This window comes from Schistocerca cancellata, chromosome 6, assembly GCF_023864275.1.
Source record: "Schistocerca cancellata isolate TAMUIC-IGC-003103 chromosome 6, iqSchCanc2.1, whole genome shotgun sequence".
Lineage (NCBI taxonomy): Eukaryota > Metazoa > Arthropoda > Insecta > Orthoptera > Acrididae > Schistocerca > Schistocerca cancellata.
In genome coordinates this window covers 584,105,505-584,121,230 of record NC_064631.1, presented here as the reverse complement: position 1 = coordinate 584,121,230, position 15,726 = coordinate 584,105,505, and the positions used below count along the sequence as shown (strand labels likewise).

The following is a 15,726-nucleotide window of genomic DNA, read 5'->3' as shown; positions in this document are numbered from 1 at the left end:
TATTGTACATAAATTGCTTTTAATCCCATTTCTTTCTATATTTGCAGCATTCCAGCCACTGGTTATTACTTCTTTGTATTCAACAGTGAAAATGAAGTACAAACCAACTATATGAGGGCATACTTCCAACTGGAGAAGAGAGTCTACAATGTTTCATATGCCCTGGATGCATGTGTCAATTCAACAGAAGCATGTTCTCTGCCACTAGACTTCTGGTCAAATGAGAAGGTAGTCCTGGAGCTACCAGCACCTTTGAAACCAAATGATTCAGAATGGAACAATGAATATGTTATTCAGTCCACATGTGAACCTCGCACTGCCCTTTACTTGGTTTGTGTAATAGCTGTCCCCTTGCTCATTCTGATTTTTGCATTCCAGTAAATAGCACAATATTTTTCTCTACAGAAACCTGTGGGAAATGCAGTGATTTTAGTATACAGGCAATGAGTGTATCATCACAACTTCCCATTAAAAAAAAATTGAGCACAGGGAACATCTTAAGTTGTTCTACATAACCATTCAATAAATTGTCATTTTGAGTACGTTTACTAGTAAATGAGAAGATAAAATGCATTTTATCATCCTCCATGCATTGATAAACTATTATTCTGTATAGTTTTTGAAATATTTACATGATAGAATTTAACCCATCAACTTTATTTTGCATTTTACTTCACTGGCATTTCTATTTTATCATCATATTTCAGTCTTCATAAATAACTGGAAATATGGCAATGAAACAGATACCACACTTGAATTTCTACTTGCTCTGTTACTGTATGAAAAGATAATATTATCATAGTGTCAATGGCAATTTTTTTAATTTTATATTAGGTACTGCCATTGTATCAGTAATAAAGGTTGGACTGATCTGTATGTGTTTTTATAAAACTTATAGTTAAATTGTTGTTTGAAACATAAAGTAGGAGTTTTTGGCTGAGCATTACATTTTTCAAAAATATTAAAAATTTACAGGAGAGACTACAAATTATTAAAAAAAAATAAATGTACTTTCTGTGAAATGTATTTGTAACAGAACTACCTTCTTTGATAATGTATTGCTTTTCCCAGAATTATACCTATAAGGCTATTGAAGAACATAAATTTCCTTTCAAATGAGTAATAGTGAATATTTTTAATGATTTTAATAAAAGAAACCAAAGTGTATAACATTAATGGAAATTGGATTTCTCACATTTGAGAGGAATGAAATGTCAAACACAGACATTAATAACTAAGTACTGAATGTCAGTCTCATACACAGAAGAGAATGTGCATTTGATGAGATCATGGTAAGAATTTTTAACCTTAGAAGAGAGAGAGAGAGAGAGAGAGAGAGAGAGAGATATTTTAAGAAATCAGCCATAAGCATAAAATCCCTCACAGAAGGATTGATTGATTGATTGACATGTTTATTCATCCGTATAACAATACAGATTGCATGCAAGTTGTCAATTGTTTCTTATGAACTAAAACATATATGGGTTCTTACAATTTTTACAGTTCAATTCTTACAAGTAAAATACACTGCTGTAGAGTGAGAGAGAAATTCTTTTTAAGAAGTCAGCCATATTCATAAAACCGCACAGAAGGAGTAAAATATATGTTGTGAGAACACACAACCTGATATTCAGAAATGATGCAAAGCTGAGAGTTATCCAGTCAAGTACAACATCAAGCCTGTGTCATAAATGATATGTAGCCTGAAGAAACCATATTTCTGCTTTGACAGATAGTCATTGACAACCTTAATAACACTGTTCTCCCACTCAATCCTGCATGAAACTGAAATGCTACATAACCGATCTTGTGTGCCTTGTATTCAATGAATGCATTGATTCTCATTTTACTAATTTTAAAACTTTCTCACTAGATTTTTAAAACTTCCAAATCTCACAATTATTGTCATTTTCATTTGCAATAATTTCGGCCTCTCTCTCTCTCTCTCTCTCTCTCTCTCTCACTCACACACACACACACACACACACACACACACACACACACACACACACACACAAATATTTTCAGTGGACAACCATAGGTGAGCAAAATACAAAGTAATAGAAGAAAAACAGAGTAACTTCATTATCTTTATCTGTTCAGTCCTGTGTTAACTAAATGGCATGTGCCCTACCTTTCTGTTATTAGAGTTTTCCATTATTGTTTACAGTTTTAGGATCAAAAGTTCATTTTACCTGCCTTTATGATATTGTCACTTGTTGGCATATTACTGTATGGGTTTTGACTTTTCTGTCATCTAAGGCATTTGTTTCCTTCAGGCTCCTGTTAAATTTATGTAAATATGGAAGATAATTGTTAAGACCTTTTATTCCTTGAACAATTTCCAGTTCAGACAGGCGAACAAATACTTTTTGAGCTAATTCAGCTGAATTAGCTGAAAGCAATTTCCTAATCTAGTCATTTTATTGTCTGTAGGCCAAAATGGAAATTTTCAGGTAAATACCAAGACACCCCTCATTTAAACTTCATTTGTAATTTCATTGAGAAACATACTCTACAATTCTTAATCTTTTATAAATTTCATTTGTTATGAAGAGAATGATTTTAATCATGTGTGCACTGGGTTTGAATATATTTTAGAAGTGAAGAATGGGATATAACAACTATTATAAGAATCGGAATGGCTGATTTTTGTTCTGAAGATCTCAAAAGACTGTTCAGATTTAGTACATATGAACTACAGTTTCTTTTAAGCTACCTCTGTGATAAGTGTGATAGTGTATTTAAGTGAATGAATGAGATGTTATGACTTAAGCTTATAAGTGTACCTGCATTCACATATTAACAATGGATTTACTCATAAGTGTGTCATATATCTGTGAAAGTATCTTTTATACTTGGTTGTAAAATAAATATTTAAATCTTTTATTTTTCTTGAATATTTATTGGCCTCCATTAGCTTACCTCCTGTAGTCACAAATAATATTGATTATAATTGTCAGTTATGCACTAACAGCTGGTATTCTCGGCAAGTAAAATAATTCCAGAAGTATATTGAAATTATTCTTTTTTGATGATCTATTGCACTGCACCTCACACATGTGTCAGTGCTGTGCTTAAAATTTGACTGCTACCAAGAGACATAGATACTTAATTACATGTCATGAGGAAAGAAAAACTAAGGTATTAGCATCCCTTCAAGTTATAGCACAATTTATTTAAGTATTCATCATTAATTTTTATGTACAAAGATCTATTATATCTCAAATTGTTAATATTAACATAAAAATCCAAATATATCTTGCACATCATGCAGCTGTAGATGACAATGGATCAATAAATCATACAGTGTCAGTGCATGTAGTGGAATGTAAATATTTTAAATGATGGTACATCTGAGTAACATATCCACAGTCAATCATGTGATGACATACGCCTTGAATAGCTCCACTTTCTTCAATATCATTCCAGACACAATTTTTTTCTTTTGCTTATGTAATCCATATACCTTATGTACATGAAATATTAAAATTGTCTTAAAAGATGGACTTGTACTATCTTCATTATTCAGAGTGTGACTTAGTTTTGGGTGATGACAAGTTTACCAATAATTTGTGTAGAAGCATTTTGTTTTGGGGTTTTGGGAAATATTCCAAATTTAAGACTCAAAAAATGACACAGTGTTGAAAATCTGATCCTACTAATTAGTGTTTTAGTATTACATGCATCTGTGGAAATATACATTTACAGCACTATTTTTGTCATGAGGGTAAAGTCTGGTACCACATTAAATAGAGATATGAAGAATATTATAACAGAGACAAAAAAAGATGATCATGCTGTGATTACAGGCTTCAGAAATGATGTGTATAAAAAAGAAACCAATACAGACCTGCAATGTTATAAGAACTTACCAATGAAATTATCCAATAAAAACGTAATCATGACAAATGTGCCACTGTGACATAATTTGTAGAATGGCAGCAGGTGAATAAACAAGTTTAGTACTATAAGATGTGTCCAGAAAGTAAGTACCATTTCGTTCTATTGCCCCCGCAGTACTACTGTCACAGTTGAGCCCATTCACTGTCATCTCTATGGTTCATTATCTTTCCACTGAACCCCCAAAGTTGAGTGCATGAAGATGGTGATGTGTGATGATAATAAATCATTTATAAAGTATAAAAAACAGTAAAAGTTCAGAAATAGTTTTAGTGTGTGGATTGTTGTGCAGAAAATCATTCAACAATAATTGTGTAGGCCTCAGTAGCAGTGAGATTCATGCAGCGGTGTGTTGTATTGTATTGTATTTGTATTTGTATTTATTTATTTATCCTGTGGATCACACATTGTACAAAGTACACATGATATTGGACAAGTCATTTTTCTTAACAAATATCATTTAAAAAAATGTACACAAAATTGTTCATTGATGAATATAGTAACTTCACATACAGAGAATACAAACAATTTACATGGGGAACTAAGAAACATGTAGGCAATGTAGTGCTACTTTAAATTTACACAAATAATCACTGAGATTACGGAATAGTGAAAATGTCAACTGGAAACACAAACAGAAGGACAATGTCATTTAAAAACTACATTAAACATGAAAATTAACATTGAGATTTCACAGACAATTAAGTTTTAATACTAATAGAATGTGTACTTGTACATTCAAATAGCGAGTTGAAAAATTTTGGGAAGTGAAACTGAAACATAGTTGTGTATAGTAGAAATTAGGTTATTATTTTGCCTACAGAATGTTTTACTCTAATCACAGTATTTTACAAAGGAACTTTATAATTTTTCATTTCCAGGAATTCTTGTACTGAATAGAAACAGTGCTTTGTCACAAATGCCTTTAGTTTATTTTTAAATATTGGATCTGGAGCAGTTTTGGTTTGTTCTGGAATTTTATTGTGTAATACGACACACAGATGAGTTATATATTTTTGATATGATGATGTCCTTGAAAAAATTTGATGGATATTAGATTTCCCTCTGGTATAATGAGCGTGTATATCATTGTTTTGGATTAATTTGCCTGTTCTTGAGAGGTATTCCCTGGTGAATAGGATTGTTTCTTGAATGAATAGGGATGGGATGCTTAGAACATTAAGTTTTATAAATTGACATTTACAGGATTCCAGCTTTTTGAGGCCACAGATTATCCTCAGTGCTCTTTTTTGTAGTTTAAATATATTTGTGCTGTGAGTTGAATTTCCCCAAAAGATGATTCCATAGTGGAGCAGTGAGTGGAACTGCGCATGGTATGCTTGCATTAGTGTGAATTTACTTGTAGTAGATTTTAGTATTCTTAGTCCATAGCACAATGATGAGAGTTTCTTTGATAAGTTGTTTATATGTGTGTCCCATTTTAAATTTTGTTGGACCCATAGACCCAAAAATTTTGTTGCATTTACATTTTCAATTTTATCATTATTTAACTTTACTTGGATAGTTTTTTGACTGGATGTGGGAATTAGATGGAAGTTGATACATACAGTTTTCCCACTATTAACAATTAGGCAATTTTTGTTAAACCACTCAGAAAGTTTTTTCATAGAGTTATCAGATATTGTCTGAAGGGATTCAGGTCTAGATCCAGTCAACACTATGCTTCTATCATCAGCAAACAGGATAGTTTTTTGTGGGCTCATACGTTCAACAAGATCATCTATGTAAATGAGGAAAAGTAATGGCCCTAGTACAGAACCCTGGGGAACACCATATCTTATTGTTCTTTCCTCTGAGAGGAAAACTGTGTTATTTATTTTATTCTGTACATTAATATCGTATTGAAGTGATACCTTCTGTCTGCGGTTTTGTAGGTAAGAGCATAGCCAGTTGTGAGCCACACCTCTTATTCCTCTTCCTTCCAATTTAGCAAGCAGTATTTTATGATCTAGTACGTCAAAGGCTTTAGAGAGATCTAAGAAGATACCTGCAGCTATATTATGTTGGTCAATTGATTTTAGTATGGTCCAACAGTTCAAAAATTGCTGTCTGGGTGGATAAAGATTTACTAAAACCATGTTGTTGAATGCTGATTGGTGCGTGGTTTTTTATGAAATTTATAAGCCTGTCATAAAAAAGTTTTTCCAGGATTTTTAAAAAGATGCTTAATATGGATAATGGTCTATAATTGGATACTAAATCAGGGGAACCTTTCTTTAGTAATGGTGAGACTTTAGCTATTTTGAGAGCATCTCGAAAAATGACAGTTTTTAATTATTGGTTGTAGATGGTTGATAATGGCTTTACTATATGGGGAGCACACACCTTTAATATGAGGTCAGGTACTTCATCATAGCCACTAGAGATTTTATTGTGTAACAATTTTATTATGTTCATAATTTCATCAGGGTTTGTTTCATAAACAAACATTGTAGCATTAGTGCTGTTTGACGTATTGGTGGAATTGAAGAACAATACCTTGCAGTTTGCCTGAATGAGATCTTCTGCTAGTGAGGTGAAATATTCATTGAACTTGTTTACAACTGTGTATGGATCTGTGACCTTAGAGTCATTAAGTGTCAGAGAAATGTTTTCCTTTTTAGGTGTTGAACTACAAGTTTCTTTTTTAATAACTTTCCATATAGCTTTCATTTTGTTTGAAGAGTTTCTTATGAAATTGTCATTCCATAAAAGTTTTGCCTGTCTAATCACTCTAAGATAAGTTTTTTTGTAGGCTTTACAATAGTCAGAAAATTCTTCAGTGACTATGTATTTTTTGGAGCAATATTGGAGAAATCTGTTTCTCTCACTAGAAATTTTGATTCCTTTTGTTACCCATGACTTTATATTTTGATTGCTTGAAGTTTTTGTTTCAAAAGGAAATGCTGTATTAAAGTAATAAAGGAAGGTGTTATGGAAGCTTAAGAACATATTATCAACAGTTGTTTGCATATAAACACTGTCCTTAGCTAATAGGAAGTTAAAAATCCTAATATTGCCATCTGAAAAGTTTCTTCTTTGAAATACTTTTTTTGGGGCTGATTTTACTATTTTCCATGTCAACGCTCAGTAGCTGAAAATCATGGTCACTGTATCCTATGCTCAGTACTTCGCCAGTGAATTTGTAACAAGTATCAGTTATGAAGATTTGCTCAATTATTGAATCAGTATGCTCTGTTGATCTTGTTGGAGAGTGTATTGTGGGGATCATATTAAAGGATTTGGTCATGTTTAATAAATCAATTTTAGCATTATTGTTTTTTGATAAATCAATGTTAAAATCGCCACAAAGTATTATTCTCATATTTAATGAGCTGACACTATTCAACAGAACTTCTAATTTGGTCATAAAATTTGGAATATTACTACTTGGTGCTCTGTATACATTTATAATTATATAGTTCAGTTCAGGCAGCTTAACTATAGAAAGCTCAAATTCCTTATCTTCAGATAATGCAATCTGTTCATTTAGGCCTACCTCACTGAATTTTATCTGGTCCTTTACAAATATAGCAGTACTGCCATGTGTGGAGAAATTCCTACAATAGAAGCTTGTTAATGAGTACCTTGGAATAGAGGTTGACTGAATTTCTTCTTTAGACAGCCAGTGTTCGGTAATACATATTACATCTGGATTTATTTGAGACTGAAGTAACACTTCCAGCATTTGAATCTTATTTCTGAATGACTGGACATTATGGTGCAATACAAGAAATGATGGACTTTGTGACTTTTCAGTTAAGGGTTTAATTAATTTCTTTTCTAAAGGTATTTCTGACACAGCACTTACCCTAAAAAAATTGCCGAGATTTTATTTTTGTGTGTGGCTTCTTGCACGCAATTTTCAGTAGCAGAGATGGTTTTGAGTGGTTGACACAGTTCTGCTTCCATCAAAGCTTCTGTTTTTGGCCTAAACCATTTTGTAATTTGTGGTTGTTTGGCGATCTTGATACTTGGGGCTGATTTCTTCAGGATATGATTTCGGAGTTTTTCTACTATTTGGTCTTTTCCTAACATATTTAAATGTAGTCCATGAGCTGTATGAAATCTTCTTCCTAAATTGTATGTATCAATCATCTCTACGTTATGAAATGTAGTTTGTTTGCAATGCAAATTTCTTGGTTGACACAGGACCAGGAAGGCAAATCATAACGATGAGGAATGTTAACAATGAGTACATTTGTATGTAATAGGTTGTTTAAGCATTCCTTCATTTCTTTTGCAAACCCTTTTGTTTCAGTCCTATATATATCGTTTGAACCACCTAGAAGCATGACAGAATCACAATTACTTAAGTGAGATATATCAGTAGAGTTTGTTAGTTTATTTACCTCACAAAACTACGCTCCTGGCTCCACAAAACCTGTTACTATTAAATTACATTTATCTTTCAATAGTGCTGAAATTCCACGTCCATGACTGTCACCAAGCACACAAATTTTTTTGTTCATCACAGTTTTGGGGCTAGAAGGTTTTGAAACGTGTTTTTGCTGTGTAGATATATTCTGTTTTTGCACATTCGAATTTGTTTTTTTGAGCTATTACTGAAGAAGAAACACTATTTACGATATCTGCACACTTTATTTTACACGGACACTCTTGTGTAGGTTCCACATTTTGCTCAATAACAGGCTTTTCTTTCAGATGGTGCATGATTTGCTCTTTTGTAGATAGGCCTACTGTTTTTTGGAGCACGGCAGGAGAATTTATTACTAAAGATGACGAAATGATTGCGCTATGGTTAGCGTTACCGGTACACCGAGAATGTGTTGGAAAACTTGAAATGGTGACGGAATCATCGGTTACTGTGTACACTTTAATTCTGTTGAATTCACTTACGCCCTGCTCGGCGGTTTTTAGTTTTCCATGATCATTTTCAAGACATTTGAGTCTATCAGCTAACACTCTATTTTCTCCCAAGGATCTGCGCACAATTTCTTGCAACGAATTAATAGTTTCAACTAGTTTTGCTTTGTCAGGATGGACTTCACATGTTACACACTTACATTTTGATTTGGATGATTTTTCACTGCAGGTTTTTTGCGTGGCACTAGACTTGAAACTTTGCGAAGCACTTTTGTTGATCATCTTCTTACTATTGATGCCGGATAACATCTGAAAGTTCGAAATAACTGGAGGCACAAATTCACTAAACTTCTCAATCGCCGCCATCTTGTAATGTTCAAAAGAGAATTAAATTTCATTGTGAAGGCTGCATGATGAGGTTAAACATCAAAATTTTTGGAAAAAGAGAACACAGTCATATGTCATATCCAGTGTTAACAGGCCTGCAGACCAAGTGCTGCTTCCACAAACTGAACTGCCTCCATTCCTTTCTGTTTTGTGCTCGGTTCCTCCAGGTGTCTTCAATTCCCAGGGCTAAGGTCCTTCACTGGGTCTGCCATCCAGTGCTGCTTTGGTCGTCCTATGGGGTGAGTGGTGTTTGGTTCCCCCTCAAGTGCTTTCTTCACGTCATCCTTCTGGCATATGGGCTGTGTGTCTGCCCACTGGATTCTGTGTCTCTTCAGCTTATGGAGTATTGTTGGTTGTTGCTTCAAGAGGTAGATTTCCTCATTTATCCTCCTCCTCCATTCTCCTTTATCTAAGACTGCATTGTTACATACATTCATGCAACAAATCAATGAAAATTTTCACAGATGAACTGCGATTTCCACACATGGAATCATGTTGTCATCAGGTTACAGAAAAAATGACAGATCAGATGAATGAAAATTTTACCCAATTAGATTCGAGGTTGAATCAAATGGTTACCAGCTTACAACTGGTGAAATTAAATATCAATAATTTTGCAACACAAGTCAATGGGAGAATGGATAGACTGGAAACTAGACTTGACCTAGGGGTCAAACACATAGAAGAAATAAACATACAGTTGAAATTCTTAGACAACAAGGTAGAGAATCAGTTACAACACATAAATTTCAATAAGACAACCAAAGATACAATAATTAAACAGCTCCAAACACAGAAATCAGGTTACTAGAGACTAAAATGAAGAATAATCACTCCAAATGAAATCAAAAAATAAAACTGCAGTCCTTTAAAAAAAGTTCTTCACATAACCTACATATGCTATCACTTTGGACTAATGACCTCAACAGTTGAGTCCCATAGTGCTCAGAGCCATTTGAGCTATCACTTTGAGGAAAAGTAGAAACAACTGTTGGAAATACTTTGTTGCTAATCACGATATTGCTGCCGGCTCAGTTGTACGGTGTTGCAGTTTGTTGTACTCATGGCCAAAATTTTGTGTTGTATTTTGTCCAAATAGTTGTTTGTCTTTGCTTATTCTTTCCCTTGTCCAAATTTTGTTTCAAATCTTGGGTTTTTACAATATGTCATGAAAATGCACCTGAAGCTTCAAAATTGTGTACCGGTAAGCATTTCAGTCAGAGATCTACATTGATCCCAGCTCCTCCACCAGATTAAATGTTTCCATTTTTGGCTGGGATCAAATATTTAACATGATTTATATGCTTCATAGAGTTGATTTATTGCTGTTGCTGTAGAAAATAAATACATTAAAGTCCTGGCACAACAAAGATTGTCCAAGTCAGTAGTAATGCTCACACTAATTCGGGCCACGAGTGATCTTGAATTTCAACATAGTTTATTTTTGTGTTGAAGTCATTCTAGCAATAATACAAGCCATGGTACAACTGTACAAAGTTGCACAGTATGTGCCTTTAAGAATCGATTACATGTTTACACATCAGATTAACACAGATGCCACCTCAAAACTTTGAGCAAAACTAGGAACACAAAAATGGTTCTACATGGGCCTTTTTCCTACAATAATGTGGTCATTAAAAACAGAAAATGAAAGAAGTACAATGAATTCTGACAGATATCACAGCAGTAAATAAAATTGTAAGAAGTGTAAAATAAAATGAGATTATGCAATATATGAATCTAATTATAAATCAGTCTCAGTCACAATTAAAAAATGTCAGATATGTAAATATAACAATACATACTACATTTTCCAGGATTATTTGTAAAATATCGAATATAATTTCTTCCTAGCATGTTTCCTAGCTTTAATAAAATGTACTTCATTTCTGTAATAACAGTCTTTCGAAAATGAACCTGACAGACAGGATAATGCTTTGCAATTACAAAGTAAGACTCATATTTTAATTTGATTCTGTTCTTTACTTTCTAATAACTTCATACTTAAAATATGCAGGTCCGTATTTAGGCAGGTGCAACATGTACATCTGCACAGGGCAGCAAAATTTTTGGTGTGGCAAAATGTTATCACTGAAAAATTGTTTTTAAGTACAATTTTAATGTTCATTGCATCAGCATTCAGGCATTCAATAACTTATTGGCAAAGAGTTGACAAATATTTGTACCTGTAATTAAATTCATATTTTGACCCTAGCGCACCTGTATAATGTCATAAATGTACAATCACATTAAGGCTCTGTCAAAACACTGAGGATGCAACCTGCGCGGACACTCACCGCAGCCTCTGTGTTGCGTGCTATGCAATGCTACGCCATCGACCGATCAAACAGGAGGCGAGTGCATGTGCTAAACCACCCTTGCCTGTGGTGTGCAGCTGGCAGGCTGTGATTTTACATGAAGGCCATGGCAGACAAGTGTGCTCAATATGGCAGCAGCAACAGAAAGTTACACTAAGTTGGTGTGTGAAAATGTATTTTTGTACAATATACGACAAAGTGATTATAAAAATGTGAAAAAGGTGGCAACAAGGCAAGAAATTGATGTAGGTGTATATCAAACAGGTGTTTTCTCTCTTTTTAACTAAATGTGCAGTTGCATGATATAGTACCGATGAATCTGTAGTGTATAATACAGTTCAGTTGTAATAGTAATGTGCTTGCACAAACCAGTGGTGTCACTGTTGTACAGCTTAAGCTATAAATATACCTCTTTGTCAACAGATTCTGCAGTATCGATTGTAAGTCTGTTGGCCATAAAAAGACTCATCACTCTTGAGTGAGTGTACCAGATGATGGCCCCTGCATATTTGTTTATTGAGAATTGTGTTTGAAGGATATTCCAAGGCCGCTGATTTGGAACCAGTCCTCTTGGAAATCAATCTATAAGCTACAGGATATGAGATATTTGAAATTATATGTGGTCCTGTGTAAAGTAATTGCCACTTCATGTTTAACTTTCCTGTTTTTGTTGACTTAGAAAGGGTTTGTAACAGAACGTGTTGGCCTTCACTAAGCTGTGTAAAATGCTTCCGTTTCCAATCATAGATTTTCTTCCTATATTCAGCCCTGTTTTCCAGTGTGATTCCTGCCTGTTTAATTTACACTCTAATGTCATATCCACCACTGGTATTTTTGGTAGCGGTTGCTCCCATTTGTCCTTTTGTCTGGTGTAAAACATTGCTTCATTTGGTGTAAAACCAGTGGAAGAATTTGTAAGATTATTAATGACCTGCATCAATTTTGTGATTGTGCAGTATGTATGTTCTTATGAACTGATTAATTTCCTTGAATACTCTTTCTACAGGCATTGCCTCGGGCTGGAATCTTGATACTAAGATGTGTTTTATACCCTGTGATGTCATAAATTGCTTCTATTTCTGTCCTATAAAATATGAGGCATTATTGGTAAGTATCCCTTGTGGCTTTCCCATCCTCCTCAAGCAATCTTCTTCAATCCTTTTCCTGATGGACGTCGCTGTTGCACTACATATAGTATACATTTTAATATGCTTTGTAAAAACATCATATAGTGCTACTATGTATCTTACTCCGCCCTTGCCTCTTGGATAGGGGCCAGCTACATCCAGAGACACTAAATCTAAATGTTTTTTAGTTAAAATTGGGTGAAGCTCGATGTGTTTAGAAGAGTTAGAATGTTTTGCCTACTGACACACTATACATTTTTGTAACACTTGAAGTACTCGTTGTCTCAAATATGAAAAGTAGCAATGTTCACCTATCATCTCAGTACATTTACTTACCCCATAGTGTCCCCACACTTCATGGGTGTATGCTATGAATCCCTCAATGTACTTCTCAGGAAGACAAATGCACCATTGCTCTGAGTCAGGATGTTTGCGATGGAATACAACTCCTTTATATTCGATGTACCACAAAAATGCTCAAATGTGTTTGAAATCTTATGGGACTTAACTGCTAAGGTCATCAGACCCTAAGCTTACGCACTACTTAACCTAAATTATCCTAAGGACAAACACACACACCCATGCCTGAGGGAGGACTCGAACCTACGCCGGGATCAGCTGCACAGACCATGACTGCAGCACTGAAGACCGCTCAGCTAATACCACATTTTCACCAGTTTGTTGACTTCCTGTGTTAGTTTTTGTTTGACCTTACTCCATCTTAGGTCCTGTTGTTGCATGGTTCTTATTTGTTTGCTAAATATACTCTAGTCAGAATGCGGCATTTAACTTTAGAAAAGAAAAGCTTTCATCTCAGAAACCTGTTCCAAAAATTCACTAAATTCATCTAGACCTTAAGATAACCTTAATAGAGCATTGGCAATGATGTTCTGACTGCTCTTGAGATAAATAATTTCGAAGTTAAATTTTTGCAGCTATAGACACCACCTTGCCAGTCTCCTGTGCAGTAATCTGCACGTCACCAAAAAGGAAAGGGAATGGTGATCACAATGTACTTTTATACTCTTACTTCATAAAAAATACTCAAATTTTTTGAATCCTTAGACTACTGCCAAACTTTCTAATTCTGATACAGAATATGATCTTTCTGCCTTAGTTAATGTGCAGCTAACAAAACTAATTACTTTTGGCAATATATTACCGTCTTCCTCTCTCATTTGGAACAGACTTGCCCCCAGACCCTGCGTGGAGGTGTCCGTGCACAGACAGAAGTCCTTTTCCATATTGGGGTGACAAAGTATATTTGCATTCACTAATGCCTCTTTAATATTATTGAAATCCTCTTGGCGCTTGTTATCCCACAGCCATGGTTTGTTTTGCGTAATAAATTAAGCATGGCATCACATTCATCAGTTGTTTGGGTATGAACTTACAGAAGAATGACGCTAAACCTAAATAAGCTTTAAGTTGTTTCTTGTTCATAGGTGCAGGACAATTGCATCTGGCACTGAGTTTCTTAGGATCAAGGAGGATACCTTGTTCGGAGATATTGTGACCAAGAAATTTTACCTTCTCCCTGCCAAAGTCAGACTTTCCTTAAATTGGCTGTCACCCTGTATTCTGAAAAATGTTGTAAAACTTTCTGAATCAGCTGAATGTGTTCTGACGAAGTGGGGGTGGCGATTAACAAGTAATCAACATAGATCGTAAACTTGCTGAGTAGCTCTGGTCTTAATACTTTATCTAATGCTGCGATGACTACACTTGTAATTATATTCGAGCCAAATGGCAGGATGCAGAAGTCCAGGCTTTTACCACCACATACAAAATCTGTGTACTTTCTATTTTCTGGATGGAGTTTGATTTGCCAGAAGGAGAATCCAAGGTCCAATATTGTAAAATATTGAATATTGTGGAACTTCAACATTTGTTCGTACAGGTTGCCAAGCCTGATTTGAGCTGGTACTAGGATCCTATTAATATTTTGAGCATCCAGACCCAATCTTACTGATCTGTCTGGTTTACTTACAGGCAATATGGGGCTACAATAAGGTGAAAAGGAAGGTTGAACGATCCCCCATTTAATCATTTGATTGCTTTCTTCCCGTACTGCCTCTATTTTCATCCAAGGAATGGGATATTGTGATGCACAAAAAGGTTCATGTGGGTAAACGTCCATTTTGAACTGATAATCCTTAATAACTCCAGGTTGTATTCCAAATACATGTGCATACTCAAATGACAGATCTGTAAGTTCCTGTTGCTTGTGTTCATTTAAGATGCTGGACCCACTTAACTTTTGCTCTGCCATTTCATAGTTTACATCTGAATCCGACATTTGTTCATTATAGTGAATGTTTACAAATAATACAGTAGAAAATACAAATTGAACTGTCACATCAGACTCCTCCTTCTGCTTGATCTTCTTGACTGACATTTTTATCAAATCAACAGAAAATATCTGTACATTTTCACTGAAGTAGCATTTACCAATTCCTATGTCAATTTGTGTCTTGTTAGTTCTAAATGTGTCCATCCCAATCAAACAATTCATTATTAATTTGTCAATGATGAGGAAATTACTGTTGATAGTAAAGTGTCATATTTTCAATGGAATAAGTGCTTGTATCTTAACTACTTTCGATTTGTTTCCAGCGGCTGTCTGTATTCTACAATTCTGCACTGGGAACATGGGAATTTACCTCTTTTCTCCAACTCTTGGATAAATTCAGTTGACAGTAAGTCAGCAGTTGCAAATGTGTCTAGAACTAAGTGAACTTCCATGTCAAATATCATTGGTTTTATAACTGCCTGTACCTGCTCTTCATACAAGTTTTCTTGAACTTCTACATCTACATCTACATTTATACTGTGCAGGCCACCCAACGGTGTGTGGCGGAGGGCACTTTAGGTGCCACTGTCATTACCTCCCTTTCCTGTTCCAGTCGCGTATGGTTTGTGGGAAGAATGACTGCCGGAAAGCCTCCGTGCGCGCTTGAATCTCTCTGATTTTACATTCGTGATCTCCTTGGGAGGTATAATTAGGGGGAAGCAATATATTCGATACCTAATCCAGAAATGCCCCCTCTCGAAACCTGGACAGCAAGCTACACCACGATGAAGAGTGCCTCTCTTGCAGAGTCTGCCACTTGAGTTTGCTAAACATCTCCATAACACTATCACGCTTACCAAATAACCCTGTG

General features: G+C 34.9%; 1 protein-coding gene across 1 annotated transcript in view; it reads left to right on the top strand.

Moving 5' to 3' along the window:
• LOC126088444 (uncharacterized) overlaps positions 1–3,198 on the top strand; it is a 267,276-nt gene extending 264,078 nt beyond the window's left edge. The window contains exon 10 of the mRNA XM_049906586.1: positions 48–3,198. Within this exon, the coding sequence (XP_049762543.1) occupies positions 48–381 (334 nt within the window). The 3' untranslated portion in view covers positions 382–3,198. The remainder of the gene's footprint in view (positions 1–47) is intronic.
• The last annotated feature ends 12,528 nt before the right edge of the window (positions 3,199–15,726 follow it).